Source organism: Vespa mandarinia, chromosome 10 (assembly GCF_050613455.1).
Source record: "Vespa mandarinia isolate Hongniang chromosome 10, ASM5061345v1, whole genome shotgun sequence".
NCBI classification, from domain to species: domain Eukaryota; kingdom Metazoa; phylum Arthropoda; class Insecta; order Hymenoptera; family Vespidae; genus Vespa; species Vespa mandarinia.
The window spans coordinates 2620001-2635246 of record NC_140819.1 but is presented as its reverse complement, the minus strand read 5'-3'; the positions used below and the strand labels follow the sequence as shown (position 1 = coordinate 2635246).

At 31.9% G+C, this 15246-nt stretch overlaps 1 protein-coding gene across 1 annotated transcript in view; it reads left to right on the top strand.

The window, feature by feature from the left end:
- Positions 1–3739: 3739 nt before the first annotated feature.
- Positions 3740–15246, top strand: part of LOC118444761 (venom dipeptidyl peptidase 4) — a 274804-nt gene continuing 263297 nt past the window's right edge. The window contains exon 1 of the mRNA XM_035873339.2: positions 3740–4307. Coding sequence (XP_035729232.2) covers positions 4107–4307 — 201 coding nt within the window. The 5' untranslated portion in view covers positions 3740–4106. The remainder of the gene's footprint in view (positions 4308–15246) is intronic.

The following is a 15246-nucleotide window of genomic DNA, read 5'->3' as shown; positions in this document are numbered from 1 at the left end:
CAAATTTTTTTTAAACGTATCGATCATTTCTAATTAACATTTACAAAATTTTGATTATCGAGAGAATATATACTGGTGGCAATAGGGCAAAGTGTAAGGACATTTTTTTTCATTCACTCTCTTTCTCTCTCTCTCTCTCTTCTTTTTCTCGCAATTTTAAAGATTTATTTCGTTGCAGAAACAGTAATCGTAGAACGTAGATTGATTTCAATGATTTTATAAGTATAAAAAAAAGTCTTTCATTGATGAAATTTTTCAAATGATATCGTCGTCGTACAATTTTTCTTTTAATTAAAATTTCTTCTTTTACGTATTCATGTTTGTCTCACGACGTTAAAAATATTATATCGTCAAAGTATAATAAAATTTATGATACGTATGAAATTCGAAAAATATAATTTAGATACGTTGTTATAACAATGTGGTATCCGAAGATAGTCTTCTCTCTCTCTTTCTCTCTCTCTCTCTCTCTCTCTCTCTCTCTCTCTCTCTCTCATTCTCTATCTATCTACCTATCTGTCTGTCTGTCTCTGTTTCTCAATTTTAAAGACATGTCTCGTTGCAGAAACTATAGTCGTAGAATGTAGACTGAAGCTATATAAACGCGTATAGAAACTATTGTGTCAGAGTCTCGGCGAAAGATCTTTGCTTTCACTGCATCACGAGATTCATTCGATGTCTCTATTTTCAATATTTACTTATATAGTAGACACAAACCTAATCTATTTCTTGATCGTTCATCGTCGTCATCGTTGTCATTGTGTCGTAGTCGATATTGTCGAAAATAACGAGCGTCGTTATCTTTATACCTCTTGCAATTCTCTCTCTCTCTCTCCCTCCCTCTCTCTTGAATAAGAGAGTTTCGAGAGTGAATCGAAACGTGTCAGCCTATCGAAATTGTTAGAATCAAAATGCATCATAATTGTGTTTTAACCGTTTGTTTAATGTTTAAAGTCCGTAACAAATTATACGGGAAGATCAAGATAATATTTGATACTTTTTTTTTCGTTTTTAATTTTTACAATTTTTTTTTTCAAATTAATTACTTAAAAAGAAATATGCTATTAGCCTTATACTAGGGCCCTTATTCTTTGTGTGTCGTAAGTAATACTTTTGAGAAAATGCATATAAAATAAATTGGAAAATGTTTATTTGAAATCAAAATGTATCGATTTAATCGATTGCAAGTATATATTTATTTTTAATAAATATTATTATTACAATAATATATATATTATATTAATAAATATTATATATATTATATTAGTTATTATATGATTGTAATTTAGCTATATATATCTATATATATATATATATATATATATATATATATATGTAAATGAAACATTTTTATTTCCATTTAATTGAAAGAAAGAACAATAAAAAATTAATTTCTTTCTAAGTCCCAGTAACAATTAAAAATTAATGAATAATTAGAATATCTTTGTCGCATTTTATTGTGTGGGTTCATTTTATACAAGACATATTTTTTTTATACAAGGACATTTATTTTTCTCTCATAAGAATGAAAGAATGATTGAATAACAACTGCCATTGTAGTAGCGTGGATAGATTTACACAGACAATAAAATTTAAAACGTCTACAGTAGTAATGAGATCGAGATACGTATACGCAGTGTCCGTAGATAATTAAACTGTATCAACAATCTGTGCCCGATTTATCAATTTATTTCGATCTTCTTTATAACCGTATTTATTTTATTTTTTTTATTATAAAAAAAATATTTCCAAGGACTTAGTATACGATAAATTATTTAGTTGCGGAATTTGAAAGATATTTAAACAATTAGGTTATAGCAAACGTATCTATAGAAAGGATAAAATCAGCGTCATATTCGCGGTGAGATGGTAATTAGCGTGAAGCGTTCGTTTGAATTGAATACTTTCTTCTTTCTATAGAATTTGCTTACCGGGTGTTGCTGATGCTTTTGCTGAAGGCATTGCTGATGGCATTGCTGATGGCATTGCTGATGGCATTGCTGATGGATGTTGCTACTGATGAATTTAGTCGAGGTCTCTCTTACCTCACACGGCACGTATAATACCGTATAACCGAGAGAGCTGTGTACCGAATTCGACCTCATTTCTAAGCTCCTATCCGGGAATTATAATTTATTTAAATCGATATCTAGGCCAATCTCTTTTCTTTTCTTTCTTCCCCCCCCCACTTTCTCAGTAAAACTCGAAGCCATAATTTATATTCGTGTGTTTGACTGAGTTGCTTGTGTCTGCGTGTATCTCTTTTGGAGCTAATTAAATGCTCATCTTCTGGCCATAATTAAGCCAGTGAGAATAGAAGTTACGTTCGTACATATGGATGTATGTATGCATGCATGCACATGTAGGTATGTATGATGTATGATGTATGTATGTATGTATGTATGTATGTATGTATGTATGTATGTATGTATGTATGTATGTATGTATGTATGTATGTATGTATGTATGTATGTATGTATGTATGTATGTATGTATGTATGTATGTATGTATGTATGTATGTATGTATGTACATACGTAGCTAAAGTAGGTTCACTTTAATGTCCCAGGTGTTGTCTTATTAAGTCTGATAATTATTCAAAGATACTACTTGAACTAGTAGTAGTAATCAACTTGGAGTAATCAACTGCTACTAATTATAAATATAATCTCACTTTCTTCTACCTTACCGTATCGACTTTACATTTCTTTTTTTTACAAATTCATGTTTAACGGGGTCGATTTTAATATCGAGAAAAACTTATTTATTTATAGTTTTGAAAGATCAATAGTTGTTTAGTTTATGCCTTCGATATAAACGAAAATATTTTTGTATTTCATCGATGCCATACCTTTCGTAAACGCATGATCGATCTTGACAATATCTATCCGTTAGAATAGATATCCATCCGTTTGTTATGCATTAGATCGAATTTCTGGAGTATTCCAGCGATGTCGATTAGCATCTCGTTCAATCAGTTTTTGCGGATAGATTCTAGAGGATTCGAACGCAATGGAAGTTTGTATTTTCAAATAGATCTTTTTTAGTTTGAATGCGAATAATTAGTATAATTCGTAATTTTATGTCTTTGTATATACGATCTATAGCTAACATATGATATATATGAGATAGATAGATAGATAGGTAGATAGATAGAGAGAGAGAGAGAGAGAAAGAGAGAGAGAGGGAGAGAGAGAGAGAAAGAGAGAGAGAGAGAAAGAGAGAAAGAGAGAGAGAAAGAGAGAGAGAGAAAGAGAGAGAGAGTGAGAGTTTTGAAATGTCATTTTAGAAAGGATTGAGCAATTTTATTAACACGTTTCGTGTCGAGTCGTTTTTGCTCAACATTTAATTTAGGTCTTTGATGTTTTGAATGCATTTAATATCATCAGTGGTACACATAGGAAAGAACATTTTAAACTATGTATACGCATAACTATGTATACGCATAATATTATATCTACGGACAATCAAGTTCATATGAAATTGTACGATAGAAAAAGTAAAAGAGACTATAAATATCTTATTTATCAAATGTATTTTTATGAAACATTCGAATAAGAACCATATACCTACTTATATATCTAACTATGTACAAATCTTATCTTAATTTTATATGATACACACACATATATATTTATATATGTATGTATGTATGTGTGTGTGTAACGTGTATATGTATCAAATTATAGTAATAACGATTACGTAAATCGATTTATCGCTAAGTGATGTAAACAAATTTATTTACTACGGTAATAGTGTGACATTAGCAATACGAAGAGTAAGAAACGCGTTTTCGATGAAATTAATTTGTATACAAAAAACGACGTTTTTCGTAATCGAAGTGAAGTGGGAGAGGTAAAAAAAGGAAAACAATATTTTAATTTCATAATAATTCTCGTAGGAAATCGTGTTTAAGGATCGATACGTTAAATCGAAACCGATTTGTGATCCGACTATGTTCTTAATTTGGGAATAGCTCGAAATGATCCAAATGTTATTCGATTTTATACCGTAACGTTTCGCGTTGTTAACGCATGCGCAATTACACGTTTAATTCGGGAAAAAGCTTCGAGAATCGAACTTTTGGTGTTACCTTTATCGAGAGTGATGGCAGTGAGACATTATGCGCGGGAATACGCTATAAGAATAAAAGCTACCGAGAGGAACCACGATAACACAGACGACAGCGATGATAATGGCGAAACGGAGGATCATTATCCATTGATTCGACAAACTACGAAAGATTTTACGTTCAGCACTGACATTTACAAAGGAATCAATGACGAATTTCGTTCTTCTTCGAAATCCGTAAGTCTTTTTAAATTTATCTTATTTTATTCTATATTATTTTATTTCATTTCATTTTATTTTATTTTATTCTATTCTATTCTATTCTATTCTATTCTATTCTATTCTATTTTTTTTTCTTTCTTTCCTTTTTTTCATCGTTTTTATCTTTAATTTTCGTTCTGTTCCTCGTAAATCTTTTTGAATTTAAATTACTTCATATTATATTATTTTATCGTGTGTGTGTGTGTGTTTTTTTATATTGTTTTATCTTCAATTTTCTTTCTAGAAGAAAAAATGATCTTTCATGTTTTATTTTACGACCTATATGTATCTCTCTTTTTCTGTCTCTGTCTCTCTGTCTGTCTGTCTATCTGTCTGTCACTCTTTCTTTCTATCTCTCTTTCCATCTTTCTTTTTTCAATGTTGTACACGTACGTTGTATGCGCGTTGCATCGAATAAATGCGTTCTTTACGCACACTTTTCACGTCGAAGTTTTTTCTCTGCTTTTCTGTTCAGTTCTTTTTTCTTCTTTTCCATTTTTTCCTTTTTTCTTTTTCTCCTTTTTCATTTTTCCTTTTTTTTTTTCTTTTTTTTCGTTCGTTCTTTTGGCGTCCACAACGAGATCGTCGATTGGTAGAAGGTGATAACCGTTCGTTTGCTCGCCTCTCTGACAATATCGTACTATACAATAGCGAGTAGAAAGGTTGTAGGGATGTTATTTCGGAGGTTACTCCGAAATCTCAACGCGGGCGGTATTTCAATTTGTCGACGATTGTCGATCGTTCCGAGTAACGTTACTTGTTCGGGCGAGAAGGGGCGGGGGTGAGAAACGAATATATGTTTCCGTCCAGAAAAAGAGAGATGAAATTGATGAAGTTCTCGATTAATACATCGGGACTAGTGATACGCATTAATTAATCGAGTATATATTTACGTATATGTAGCATATATATATATATATATATATATATATATATATATATATCTACATATACGATGTACAATTTTACATATATAAAACAATTTAAAGCTTTTTGCGTAATTACGGTATAATCAAAGAATTGTAACGTATAAAATATTCTTAATATATTTAACGATTAAAATATAATCATTATTTTTGAAAATTATATTGATTTGATTGTTACTATGAAAAAATGTATCTATCCGAAAACGTTTATATCTGACGATTATTCATTACGAATTGATTCACGATATTATCCAATAAAATACTTAATTTTTAATTTAAATTACCGGACGACCGACAGATTTGCGGTGTTGGGTATCATTTGAATGTTCTGACGCGCGAGAGTACATCGGAACAAATAAATTCTATCAACCATTATTCGTTCGGCATCCGCATTCGGTCACGTAGTTCTCCACAAAATGCACAAAGCAACGGGCATAAATCAGTCGTTACCTACAGAAGTGTTATTCTTCCGCTATTAATGAATACAGAACATTGTGACAAAAATCAATGTACCATACGCGCAAAATATATCGACCTAAGAATCGTTCGTAAGTAATGTCAAAAATCGTTTAATAATTACTTTTTGCCTGGTATTTGTAAATGGAAATTGAGAAAATAATCTAACGGAATAATAATATTACGAATATTAATGGAATCAAATAGAAAAGGATTTTTCTCGTATAAAATCGTTCGTTTCGAAAAATTGAAATTGAAAATATAGGAAGTATCGAAGGTCGATGATATTTTTATTCTTTTTTTTTTTTTTATATTTTTTGTTTTCTTTTCCTTTTTCGGCTTTAAATTCCGTCCGGTAATAAACATTCGAACGTTGGTTATCGATCACAAAATAAAAAAGAAAGGAATAACAAAATTTTTACTTTTTTCAAAAATCGATTTTCTAATATTTTGAAATAATCAGATAGAGAGAGAGAGAGAGAAAGAGATCGGGTTTTATTCTTCGGTTATTGTGATATCATCAATTTGACTTACTTCCCGGTATTGTTATTCGAATGAGAAGCATATGAGCGAGTTGCGGTATTCGATATTGGTAGCCTTGAGCGATTGAGATCGACCCGAACGACCTCGTTAACCCTTCACACATCTAAAGAGGTTGTTGAAATATCTCGACAATGTGCGGCAAGGGAAAATTCAAGTTACTTTGAAACTATGAGGGAGGACAGTGTTCCTATCTTCCTCCTTAAGAAGAGGGACTTGTAATGATAAAGGTGTTCGTCCTTGTAGAGAATTCGACTCGTGAGAATTCGAGATTATTAGTGCCATTACTACGGTCCTTATCCTTTCTTGAAAGAAAGTCCTTTTGCACGTCTTATTGATCTTTACGGAATTTTACTACGATCGATATGGGTTACGAGAAAGCTAGTGGACATAGTTTTAAAAATGTAATTCATACTTGATATATATATATATATAAGTTAATAATTATATAAGTTAAAAATTAATGTGTAAAATTAATGAATAAGTATGAGCAAAAATTTTTTTTCTAGTATCCCCCGAGATAACATCCCGAGTTGAGATTCTGCGATTCGTCCATTATAATTGCATCCTAGTGACGATAGTTCCAGAAGTAACCATTATCATTTTAATTTTTGCAATGAATGCGAAATGAATCTCTCTGTATTAGACACAGGAAACATTTTTTATGGTTCCCTAGTAGGCCGTGAAAGTTGGGAACAGCCTATGAAAATTAAAAATGTAATCTCTGTATTTTAGTTGGTAGTCTTTTTCGAAAATATCATCATATTCGTTGGCCAAAGTTTTGGATCGATATTTTCGTCGGTCTTTGAAATTCTTTGACATCGTCAAATTGGCCATCGAAGAGAAATGTTGCTTTTAAAAATCTATCTGATCTATGATATTGAAATCGACAAGTTCGATCGAATTTTTAAATTGATTTAGGAGATCGATTTTTCTAAAAGATTTCTCGCATCGCGAAAATATACGTATTCATGAAAATATTTCGTGTGTTTTCTTACGATACGACAATTTCTACTTTTCCACTCTGATCGGTAAGTCGTTTGCTAAAACTTGCGTGGCCAAGAAACGTAAGAGGCTCGAGGGATCTATAAATTTAGAGTCTCGTCGTCGTTTCCGTCTCGTTCTAAACGTCACACGTCGCTTGCAACTTTGGCCATGCTTTATCCTTTCATTACTATTGTCGATCTTTTCCGGTTTTAAAGCCGTTCCGATCATTTCTCTTCGATTCTTATTTTCGTCGACTTATTGATCATAGTTGTTAATAATCTTATAGATACTTATCGATCTCTACGATTAGTCATTAAAATATTAGAAAATGATTTTTATGAGTTAATTGAATACGTCTCTATTTATCACATTATACTTTTAATATTTTATTTTTTATAAATCATTGATTTTAAGTATCTAAGATGAATTTATAATATTAAACAAATCTTTGTTTTATTGCCGATGTAAGAGTGATTTTCCTTTTTTTTAATGACTTTCATTGATGAAATTCATAAACGTGTTTTTAATTATATCTTCTATCTGACAATGTTTTTTCGTTTTCTTTGCGAGTATGGTCATGGAACTGATCTTTCATCGTCATTTAATTACGCTGAGTATAATTCAACTTGTACCATTTAACACTCGGTTTAAGCATATCTCGGAAGCCATGGTAATTTATTAGAAGACGGGACACGTGTGTATTCATCGTACAATCTCTGCCGCGATAGCAGAGAAAATAAATGTGACACTTTCCTTTGCGTTTACCCTACCGTTAGCGATAATACTTCAGTCGTTTCTTTGTTTCTTATTAACAAATAAATATTGGACCTCTTTGCATTAGATGAAAAAAGTAATTTTTCATGGGACCCTTTTGGTCCTGAATTTACCGAGAAAGTTCTATGTTTCTTTTCAGCTTTATTTCGTACAAATTAATTGCTACTAAGTTAGTAATAATTATATTACAAATTAATAATTAATTTATTACTTATTAATAATTATATTACTTGCTAATAGTTAGTAATAATTATATTACAATATAAATTCGTACAATAATTTATACGATCTTTAATAATCAAAAAAGTCGATTGTAAACGATCAATTCGTACTAACGTGAAAATATTATCAATATTAATTTATATCTTAAAATCCTTTCAATAGTTTTCGGTAACGGTAACTATCGTAATTACTTTGTATAGTAAAGCAAACACGCGAAAGTATAGGATCAAAGTTTCGACTCGCGCGTCGTTGATGTTCATTAAGTAAATAGATTGGCCGTTGCAATTAGAATATTCAAGAATGAATAGGGGTGATACATGCGATGAGAGAGGAACCGAAGAGATATGCACTTATTCCAGATTTAACGAGGTTTCGTAGCTTGAATTTCCATCATACATGGTTACGTAAACACGGCAGCTTGCACTTTCGTTGAAATAGAGGCCTCCGGTATGTTTGTACGTGCGGAGTCAGCTTGTAGAATCAACGAAGCATCTCATTAGTGTGAGGTATGGTCTGCAAGGATGTGGTCGGAGTTATCCAGTTGGAGAGTAATGTAGCCCTGTCCCTCGTCTTGGCCATGGAACGTGGAATCTACGATCTTGGAATCGCTCGACGAGAATCGATCTAGTTTCTCTCTCTCTCTCTCTCTTTCTCTATCTGTATTTCTCTCTCTCTCTCTCTCTCTCTCTCTCTCTCTCTCTATCCCTATCTCTTTCCCTTTCGCTCGTACTTTCACCTTTATCACCCTTCGACTCTTAACAATTTTTCATTCCTCAACAAGTCGTTCCTGTAACATCATTCCAAATTATATTACCCACAGATATCTCCTTTGAAAACAATTTTTCTAATTCACATAAATTACATTATTCCGAGTGAAATATTACTGTCATTTAATAATTAAAATATAATCATTTTTATTTATGAAAGATCGAATATTTATTATCGAATATTTATTGTGTTAAGAATTTAAGCCTCGAGATTATTTCATGTAACATTGTTCTAACTTACGTCTGTCTGGGTTTCTACTTTAACGTGAAATCTCGACGAAAGAGAGAGAGAGAAAGAGAGAGAGAGAAATAGAGAAAGAGAGAAATAGAGAAATAGAGAGAGAGAGAGAGAGAGAAAGAGAGAATACCTATCAGTAATAATTCATTGTGTTGTAGCATTATTAAGAGTCTTTGTCTTATTTACGTTGCCTTAAGGTACGACGTTGTGTCGAAGATGGTCCGTATTGCTATTGCCTCGACCATCGTAGGAAATTATTAATATGCGAAGGGGGAGGATAATTCAAATTTATGGTACTGCACCAATAACAGTGTTCCTGAATTATTACGTGACCGTACAACAGAGAGAAAGAGAGAGAGGGAGAGAGAGAGAGAGAGAAAGAGAGAGAGAGAGACAGACGGACAGATAGATAGACAAATAGAAATAAAGACAAAGACCAATGCAGAAAGAGAGAGTAACATTGTAATGACAGTACAAGTTCGTATGTATGTATGTATGTATGTATGTATGTATGTATGTATGTATGTATGTATGTATGTATCAGTCAAATTAGTTAATGTTCGTCTTTGTTAACTTAGCAACTCAAATCCCTTTCTCTCCTAAAAAAAAAATGTATTTTAAATAAAATTTTATTACTTTAAATCAGTTTTAACAATGGTTTTGTTATTGTCGTGAATTTCCATTTTCTCGTTCAACATCCTATTGCAATCGAATGATCATTATTGATCATAGTTTCAGTTACTGTCTATTGTTTCTATCTGGTGCTATCATATCTCGCCTATCATTTTCTGTATATTCAACGTTATTGTTACTGGTCTGAAGCTTTTCGTAGAATTAATTTCAACAAGTCAATCATTCTCATCGTATTTAATAATCGATCATGGCAATGCGATTGTTTTGAATTTTTTTTTATATATATTTCAATGTGGATATTAATTTGAAAATTTAATTATCAAACGAATAAATCTTATTGAAATAAACAGAAGTTTGAAATATTATGATTACTTATACGATAACACAAAATGCATTAATTAATGAAGATAATTCTACCATAACTTTTTGTTTCTTTAATGCTAACTAATGGTAAAGCATATCTAAGTGAAAGAAATGTATGCGCACCTATGTATATATATATATATATATACACATACACACACACATACACACGCGCGCGTATATACACTTATATGTATTTAGATAAGTCTCGCTTAATCTAATGCTCTGCGTAAATGTCTGATACGCGTCAGACTGTTTCCCTTGTAAGCACGCCCGTAAACACGCTTGGCTGATCTCTCACTCACAGTTGAAGTTTTTGCAGGTAGGTACATACGTAGGTACTTTAGTTCTCCGAGACCGCACTTAAATCAAATGTCTGATCCATATCCAAGTCGACCTTTTCCATTGTTGATTGTAACAGACGCAAGTTATTAATCGTGCTGTTCAACTTTGTTCGTTGCCAGTTCGAAATTAAAACCGGATATTTCTTTTGAAAAAAAAAAAAAAAAAAAAAAAAAAAAAAAAAAAAGAAAAAAGAAAAAACAAGAAATTAAAAAAAAAAGAATAATATTCGTTCGTTTTTCAAATATCAATTTTCAAGATAAATTGAAAAAAAAAAAGCAGAGAAAAAAGTTTGAATGCATGGAAGTAGTAAAAGACGAAACATTTCGGACATGTCTTTTCATTTTTTTTTTATTTTTTTTATTTTTTTTTATTTTTATTTTTTTTTTTTTTTTTTTTTCATTTTGTTGATATGTACCTATGTACAATATAAAAGTACAGACGTGGGACGGACGAATTATCGATCGTAAGCTTAAACTCTTTTACGCAATACTTGACGCAATGCCAATTTCTGCAATACCTATACATGATACTTGTTATTGTTGCCAGTACCCGTTCCTATCCTTTCCCCTATCATCCATAGGTGTGTTCTATAATCCAACGTATAAATTATTACCAGATTCCGAGTTCAGTGTCCATGGCAATGGTAATGCCAATGTCGACCGAGGTCGACGCTATCGTATACTCGTATATGTCTAGCTAAACCCTTTGGAAACGATCCAAATGTACATACGAACGGACTAGCGAGGATAAACCTTCGATTTTGACGTTAGCCATGTTGCTATCGATGATTTTGCCCATCAACCGACAAAATTTCACTTTTACTGAAATGCGTTCCCCAAAAGCCATCATGAAGATAGCAGGATTTATGCAGATGATCTTTATTTTTTTTTCTTCTTTGTTTTTTTCGTTTTGTATTATTATTCTCTTTTTTTTTTTTTTTTTTTTTTTTTTTAACAAAAAAAGTTACCTTACGGTACAGATCTTAGAAATATTTTTTACCTTTCGTTATCATAGGTTTATCGTAGATAAATAGGTTAAGCGAAGTATTTGAAACGAGCTATAAATCAAGGCAGATAGATTCATTCTCGTTTGTATATCCTTATGCTATTCCGTGGAACGCATCGAATGGGATATCATCTATCATCGGTGTCACTAATAGGTACTTTACTTCTTCATGGTTTTATTACGTTACGAACAATGACGAGTAATAGTATAGAATAACGGGGAATATGCTATTTATCAGTAATGTTATATGATACAAGATATGGAAACGGTTATGTATTATTTCGAATTGACATAATCATTTTTGAAACGTAAGTTCAAATTGAAAAGAAAAAGGAAGAAAGCATTGAAGGCTTTATCATACCTATATATAATATTATAATAAAATATTATTTTAATTTAATTTAAAAATAAAGTGTCTGAATTAAGCGAATTTTTAACTTTAACAAAGATATACAAATAGATACATTGTTATCCCATTCGAAGTTTCACAGGAGATTATTTTTCGAACTATAGTTCATATAAAAAAAATGTTTCCAACAAAATTTATTCTGTTTAGGAAGAGTGGGATGAGAGAGGGTGGAGGGTAATCTAATGGCGATAACAAATCTTCTTCAGGTAGACGTGCTTCCGAGATTTCAAGGTGACCTTTGTTCTTTTACTCGACTTTGAATCACCTTGAAAGATCAAAGTATTATAGTCAATGAATTCGTCTTGGAATGGGCTACGCGCCTTCCTGAATAAAAACGGATATTTTCGTTCTGAAAAAATAAAGGTCACCTTGAAGATTTCAAAAGCACGTCCACTTAGAGAAGATTTCTGATCGCCCTGTAAAATGTCCATCCCGTTGCCAACTTCATTCCCCTTCCCTTCCTTCTCTTCTTGAAACGTGAGAGAAGTTTTATTTGAAAAATTTTTTGAATATAAGTTATAATTTAGAAAATAATTACGAGAGTAAATATGAAATGGTATATCCAGGATATATAAATAGGATAGATTTTTATTATACTTGCATGTGTTATTACATATAATACTACATTGTTATGCAGTTCGCATTTCTTTATCCCATTTTTCATGAGCGCCGAGTATCGTTGAGTTTCTTCCCGGAAGTCTTTTACGAAGTCGATAGAAATATTCCCTGTGATTCCCCTTGCGATTTCGATATTCAGGCAGATTAGAGGGGAAAAAAGGGAGAAGACGACGACGAAGACGACGACGATACGTTGTCGGAGGTATCGTTGGAATCTAAATTTACGGTGATCATCGACTACTCGTCAAGGGAATCCCTTTAGGTTTATTCCCTTCAGGGCCATGGCACAAGGCATCGCAAAAGGAACGAATTTCTACTCGAGTCGGACTGACTGATTCTGATACGTTAGTTCGAACGTCACGACTGATCCTAGAGAATATTTTATTCATTTGTCGGAAGTTGATATCCGTTCGAAATTGTTCCCAATATTCGCGAAATATTTGTCGACTCGATTTCTTATCTCTTCGGAAAGAGAGACTTTCGGACAGTATCTACCGAACGAGCGGGGTTGCTATGCGTTTTCTTTATTTTTTTTCTTTTTCCTTTTTTCTCTCTTCTTTTTTTTCTTTCCCCTGTTATGAAGAGCAGCGGAACGTGCACTATTTTCTAAGATTACCAAATGCTAAAGTAGTTGGTGCATTATTCAAAAGTGTTTTAGCTTCAAATCCGCTTTATCGATCTGCCGAAAGGGAATAAACTTCAAACGAAAGAAACCTGAGTGATTTTTATAAAGACGTCATTTTCATTTTACTTTATTTATTCCTTTGGGGGAAAAAAATCCGTTCTATATTAAAAAAAAAAAAAAAAAGAAAAAAAGAAAAAAAGAAAAAAGAAAAAAAGAAAAAGGAAAAAGAATTTTTAACGTTCAACGAAATATTTGTTATTGATAGCTTTTCTCTCTCACTTTCTTTCTCTCTGACTTGCGAGTCTCTAACGATAATAATAATTCTCATTATTAAATTGTAATTTTTGTTTTGCGATAGCGTAAGTTTATTTGATATTTTAGATTGCGCATGAAACAATTAGAGTGATAATGTTCATTGTGCATAGTGCATAAATTCGATTAAGTTAATTCGGAGGCAGTTGCATCGGTACTTTTCTTGTTTGAAATCTCATCGCGTATCTGCGATCAGCGTTAATCATATTACGAACTCAAGAATTCATTTTAACAGATAATCTGCTTGAATGATTCCTTTTCAATTGACCGAAAGGAAAAATTTTATTTAAGAATGATTTCTTTCGTCTCTGAGAGCTCGTTAAATTTTCTTTTTATCAAATCTTGAGATACACATAGATAATATTTTTAAATTAAACAAATAATTGATATAATATTTCGCTCGATTAAAAATAGTTCTTTCTTGTAAAATATACGAAAAGTAATTACCCATTTACGTAATTACCTATTTAATAGATATATTTCTTGATTACGTAAAATCGCGTCTTAATGTTTAGAAGGACTTTGTAACTTGCATTATAGACCAGTTTCATCCATCACTCTGTCCTTTACGCTTTGACACACTCCTACGTCTCATTATTTTTAATGAGGTACGTTTGTAGAAAACCGTGCCGTCTAAAGAATTCTCTCCCTTTTTCTCGTTTTTTTTTCTCTCTTTTTCTATCTCACAGTTCCTTCCCTGGTCTCCTCCACTCACTCTCTCACTCCATAAGATTTTCCAACACTACTACGATCGCGCCAAATTTATACATTTTTTCATTTTCTTTTTTCCTTTTTTTCTTTCTCTCTCTTTTTTTTTCCCCATATTTCATAGATGTAAATAAAAACTAAAAAATCGCTGATTAAAAATCGAACTATGTATATATATATATATATATATTTGAAATGATATTTTATTTGATCACGTTTCATTTTCGATAATAATCACGCAAATCACGAATAGAAATTCAGATGAAATTCTATATAACTTTATTATCGACGTGATCACTATAGAACAGTAACAACGATGAGATCTCTTCTGTATTTCTCCTTCGAGAAGTGACGGACAATATCGGGATAATTACTTTGTCGTGTTGCAAGGTGTCACGAAAATATATTGATTTCAAAGAAGAGAGAAAAAGAAAGAAATAGATAGAGATAGAGATGGAGACAGAGAGAGAGAGAGGGAGAGAGGGAGAGAGAGAGAAAATGAAAGAAATACATTAATCGAAATCATTGGCACGAAAATTAATTTCTCTCTTTCTCTCTCTCTCTCTTTCTCTCTCTTACCGTCTGTCTCTCTCTTTTTCTATCTTTCTCTCCCTGTCTCTCTCTCTTTGTCCATCTATCTCTCTCTTTTTGTATCTTTCTCCCTCTTTCTTTTTTTTCTCAAGCATAAAACTTTGATAATAAATTTGAACATATTTGAATATACATTCGCATCTCCTTTACAAGTATCTCTCCTTATTTAGACATTAGAAAGAGAGAACATTTAGGGAAAGGATAATTTATAGGGTGAAATTCACTGTGTATAATTTAAATATCGGGGTGTCGAAAGTTTCGCTTTTTATCCTCTCTTTCCCTTTTCTTTTTTTTTTTTCGTGGATTTATCAAAAAAACATTTACAACCCTCGAAAGTCTCGTAAATCTTAAGACAAAGAAAAAAGAGAGTGTGTGCGAGAGAGAGAAAGAGAAATA